At 31.7% G+C, this 5702-nt stretch overlaps 1 protein-coding gene across 3 annotated transcripts in view; it reads left to right on the top strand.

Moving 5' to 3' along the window:
- The window catches only part of LOC106461009 (CCR4-NOT transcription complex subunit 4-like), a 35524-nt gene that overhangs the window by 28843 nt on the left and 979 nt on the right, over window positions 1-5702 (top strand). For 2 of the 3 annotated variants that reach the window (XM_013920778.1, XM_013920779.2), the window contains exons 17-19: window positions 743-823; window positions 3649-3765; window positions 4344-4442. In XM_013920778.1, coding sequence (XP_013776232.1) covers window positions 743-823; window positions 3649-3765; window positions 4344-4442 — 297 coding nt within the window. The remainder of the gene's footprint in view (window positions 1-742; window positions 824-3648; window positions 3766-4343; window positions 4443-5702) is intronic. The other variant, XM_013920780.2, reaches the window with a different exon arrangement.

The raw sequence follows: 5702 nt of genomic DNA, 5'->3' as shown, positions 1-5702 counted from the left end.
TAACGTGGTGTGGTTGATAATCCCAGTCCTTTCAGGTAAGCAAATTCTCATACAATTAGGTGCAGACTACCCACGAGTTTAGACATCTTCAGCTTCTGAAATAAAGAGCTATGAGATCAAACTGTTTGCTTAGCAAAAGAAGCAGCAGCAAATGTCTTTGAGTTGTCAGAATAGCACTGCACAGCAAGTTGAGAACGTTACAAACAATGTAGAGAAGCTCTTGACAATAATACAGCATGTAATGAAACTGGGACTATTAATATGGCAATAAACTTTGAAGTGTATGCTGGTATCATCACAGTGCCAAATGAAAGACACCAAAGGTTGGATATTGAGGTGTGACCTGTGTATATAAAGATGCTCTATTTGACTTCATAGAGCTGTCAGGAAACTTCAGCATTATAGACATTGTAGTAGTGTGGTTGATAGCATACTCACCTTATGATAAACCATTCCTAACAGACCTAGAAAGTTCAACTTTTTCAGGAACTTCTAATTATAGAACTTGTATATATTATGTTTATTTTATCAGTAAAGTTTGTATGTGAGACTCCAGTAGCTAATACAGTCCCCTCCTCATACATTTTGATACTGGAAACATACTTTTATTATTATTATTTTTGCCTTTATTGAAGTGATTTATTCAAAAAGATACTTTTCATATTTAAAATCAACCCCATTTCTATTTGATACTTATTTTGACAGTGTATATTAATCATTTAAAAATTCCATATTAATCCAGTCCACCACATGTGGAATCCTTATGGACCATCCTGGGTTACTCAAGATCCAGCCATTCTCTCCTCAGGAAGTATTGCAGACTGTGAGTGTTACTCATTCTGTTGTGATTATTACTGTAACCAACAAACTTTAATAGATATGTTTTTCTTCTGTGCTGGTGATCTTATTAGTATAGCTATTTGTTGTCACATCATGTAATCTGAATAATTGCCAATGAAATTCAATCTTGAAAATAGTTATAGCCAATAGATGAAAATGATTGGATAGAAGACATTCTAATCTATCTATCTATCTGAATATAAAGTTATTTCAGCATTAATTTGTGGTTTGTCTACATATATTTGTCTACCCAGAATCCAGTAGGTTTGAACAAAGGATTCTAATGCAAAATTTACAATACTTAAGAACATACCCCAAATCTGGGAATATTTTCTAATTTCTTTTGATGTACTTTTAGTTTCTGAAAGTCGTGTAAAATTATATATCCTTGAAGCCTAGAAGAATTTTCTATGATGAGACATATTGCGAGTTTTGTAAGGCTTAGCATGTACAGTAAGTAATGGCAAACTATTTGGATGATTGAAATCCTTTTTATTAAATATTGTTAAGTTAGTTTATCATATTCAGATAACTGAAAAATAGAAACTATGTTGAAAATAAACATTTGATCTTGACTAAGAATATTATTGGCAAAATCATGATACAGTAGCTGACAGAGGTAATGTAATTTGAAAGGTTAAATTATAGTTCATAAACAAATCTTTTATTAGTTTTGTTATCACTCTACAAAGTATAATATATTAATGAATGCCAAGTTAAAACTGATTGATATATAAAATAAATTTCTGGTGAAAAAATAATTTTTTTTTACAATCTAAAAATGATAGAAACATGAGCTCAAATTATCCACTTTTTTTTAAAGCAGACACTAGATACTATTTTGTAGTACAGTGAGAAGGGGGGTGGGGATATTACTGATACCCTTTGCTATAGAAAGGGTTAATCAAAGAAGTTTAGATTAAGAAGTTGTAGATGTTCCAATGAAGAAATTTGCATCATGTGCATAAAAAGAATTTGAGTAATGTTACATAAATAACCATTGCTTTATGATGGTTGAGAAAACAAATGCTGCAATTGATTTATAATTTGTGTTCCCGAGTTAGGACTATTTTTTAGATAATAAATGTTTTCACTGACAATAGACAAACTGTAAGATAAGCTCTGCCATGGTTTTTTTAAAATACAAGTGTAAACTAATTACATTTCCCAAATTGAAAAGATGCTAAGCAAATATTGTTTTTGTATGATTTATCCATTATAAACAACAGTAAAAAAATTACTTCTAGAAATTTACTAGTTCAAGTTAACCAAATGTGAAAACAATCTTTAAATATGCTGAAAAAATAAGATTTTTCAAATATAAATGTTCAAAGGAAAATGTCCAAACTAAAACAAATATTTTAATCTTGTAGTATTTTAGTTATTTAGGTAACCTACTCTATCCACTAAAATAGCACATATATCACACCTAATATTTTATTCATTTACTTGTACAAAACATTAATCAGTTCTCAGCTCACTTTTCACACATACTTAAATATCTCCAATTTAAGCTAGCAGATATTCACTACTGTGTTTAGTTCTTTAATACTGACTGTTTTTCATTAGTTCTGTGTGTAGAGCTGTTTGTATGATCTCAAGCAAATAATTTTTTGTTTTAATATCTAACCAGTAATGATGTATGTTAAGAAAATTTTAACATATTGGAAATTTTTTACACAATGTATGCTGTAATAATAATAATAGCAATTAATTTTGATGTTATATTACTTAACAGTATGTGAAACATCTGTTAGAATTTCCCTTTTTGATTTGTTGTAAATTTAAATGGCTATGTTGCTAAAAGTAATGATTTAATTGTGATCTTACCCTTCTAGCCATATCTTCAAGTTCAACATTCTGCTTTCACACTCATCTGAAAAATGTTCTTGTGGCTGGGTCAGTAGCTTTTTATCAGATGAGCTTCAATCTTGAATTACAGTAATGGGTTCTGTATGAATTTTCAGACTGTAATGCCCCTCTTGGGGCGAGCTGTCCATCTTGAGTCACAATGGAGTGCTCTGTACGAGTTTACTCACTGTAGTGTTTTTCCTGAGTTGCGCTCCAATTCTGAGTCAGTGGTGTATGAGTTTACTGACTGTAAGGCCCTTTGAGGATTGAGCTCTAATTATGAGTCACAGTAGTGGGCTCTGTACAAGTGTACTGACTGAAGAGCCCCCCTTCTGTGATGAGTTCTGATAACCAGTAACTAATTTTTGACTTTTATTATTTTATTTGTAATAGCAGATGTACCTACACCTCACATGCATTTGATTTTGGTGGCTTCATTGGGATGGTGTGTGTGTGTCTTTTGACATGCAGCAAAGATACTGCAATATTAACTGTCACATTAATTTTGGTGTCTGCTTCAAGTGATAAAAAAAATTAAAATGGCTCTCAAACTTTAATTGATTGCTTATCCATTTAAACTGTCTTTAGGGCAACCTTGAATTCCTCTACTGGATACCAAGATTCATCAAATTGGGATTGACTTAATCAATTTGTCACAACTTGCGACGTCAAGACTAGAACGGTGTGCGAATGTTGCTTGTGATAGCCAATCTTCAGAGGAAGCCCATTAAAAGGTTTTGGAGATACCACAGACACAGTATTATTGGTAATGAATATTAAACTCGCAAGTTTTCCCTAGTTGATATATATTACAGTAAAGAGAGAGAGAGACACACACACACACACACACACACACACACACACACACACACACACACACACACAAAATTGATAGTTTAAGAAACACAGAAGTTCACTGAATGAAAAGTAAAAATTGTCAACCCTTCTTGTTCTTAGGTCGTTCAGACAGTCCTCCACATTGGACAAAGTCACTTCATCAGCTAACTACAGAAGGAGGAACAATGAATAATTATAACCATCACATGCCGTTCCCTATGCCCTTTGCCTACAGAGGTAGGTACTGATAATAAAGCATTTTGTAAGGTAGATTTTTTCTTATTTGTTCACTTGAAGTCTGTGCCACACATTCAATTTAGAATAACCTACATTTTTTTTTTTTTTCAACACGTTCACGATTAGTCAAAGATTTGGGTCTGATTGGAATAAACAATTACATCTTGGGTATAGTATGCAGGGACTGTTCTCTTTCTCCTTAACAACATCTGTTGGTATGTGATATTATAGAAGCAACGACGTTTTACTAGAGGTGGCTTAGTGTGTTCTAAATGTTGTATAATTAAAGTGGTGTATATATTGATAATTTGATAATAAGAGTAATGATGTGACTGATAATTCCTTGGTTTATTTTTGTTTTTGTTAATCACCAGTTATACCTCCGCTCTGATTATTGGTAATATTGTTTCATTAAATGTGCAGCATGTTTTTGTTGTTTGTTTTGTTGTTTTTTTGCTTTAATAACATAATAATTCTCACTAGGCCTAATCTTTATAACCTGTACCTTAACCTAATATTTGTAAGACTGTATAGAATGAGGGACAGTTACTGCATGAGACCATTATTCTGTTGTATAGCAACACAGTGGCAAGGCATCCCCCAGTCTCCCCCACCTGGTTTCAGTCCACCCTTTCAGCCCTCTTTGAAATCAACAGAACCCCAGACACTTGCTGAACGTGAGTCTACCTACGTTTTGAATTTTGTTTGGCATCACTGTTATTTCAACTTGTATAATTTTTTTTAAGTTGCATTGTTCAGTTGTTTTAATTTTAAATTTTATTTCAAACATTGTAACATAATAATTTGAACTAAATGATTAAAGAATATGTTCCAGACTTGACTGTCTATAAGACTTCTGGGGTACAAGTAAGACAAACCACCCAGATATATTAAAATCTTAAAGAATTGATGATTGAACAAAGTATACATATTTGATAGACTGGTATTAAAGTGAATGTGCTGACTAGTTTAGTAACTAAGCTTGAATTACTCAGTTCTTTATTACTCTTCCAATCTGCCCTCAAAGATGAAACACTTGGACAGTTCTTTGACAAGATCAGGATATGGTTTGTTTATTAAAACAGTAAAGATTCTAATGATTAGTAAGTTTCTCAAAATAACTTTTAGTGTTTGCTTTAACCAACAGTATTTTTTGTTGTATCTCGTATTGCTTGATATATGTGTGTGAATCTTCTTCAGGTTTATTTTATTACAAATCGGCTTTAAACTCTGGTACTGATAGGAATAAATAGCTTCTGTTTAAATTTTGTCCCTTAGTAGAACTTTAAAAGTCTACTTGCCTTACAATTCAACTGTTTTTAAAGAACTTCCAGCATAGCACTACCATTGATAATTTTCTTTGCTTGAAATGCTGTAAGTTTAGGTTAAAATTTACCATGGAAGAAAAAAACAAACTGAATTACACTGTTTAACTTTATTATTGAGGAGAAAACTTTTGAATATTTCTACGCTGTTATGTAGTGATACTCTATGACTGCTGGGAATTTTTGCCTAGTGTGAAATAAGATACAAGTTCCCCTATTACATTCAATACCATCTGATTTTGCTTCCTAATAAAGCTATCTATTTTATAAATGTCTGTTCATAGTTATGTATTCTACCCTTAGGCTTATATATACTACTACCACCCCTTTAAATAAATAAATACAAAAAGTAATGGATGCTTTAAATATTATTCACTGAAACTGTTACAATAAACTATGAAATTACTACAGGATATTTAGTTGCATTAAGGTAGTAGAGGGACAGCTTTAAACAAAACTTGTTTAACAAATGTTAATAACTAAATTTACTGCATCTAATTAAAATCTGTGGCTGTTTCTTTTATAGTTTACCATTTTATGTTGCTGAACTTAAGGTTTTTACATTTTACAGATAGTAAATTTCATTGTTGGGTCAATCTGCATTGATATATA

This window comes from Limulus polyphemus, unplaced genomic scaffold, assembly GCF_000517525.1.
Source record: "Limulus polyphemus unplaced genomic scaffold, Limulus_polyphemus-2.1.2 Scaffold879, whole genome shotgun sequence".
In the NCBI taxonomy this organism is placed as follows: domain Eukaryota; kingdom Metazoa; phylum Arthropoda; class Merostomata; order Xiphosura; family Limulidae; genus Limulus; species Limulus polyphemus.
This window is presented reverse-complemented; position numbering and strand designations above follow the sequence as displayed.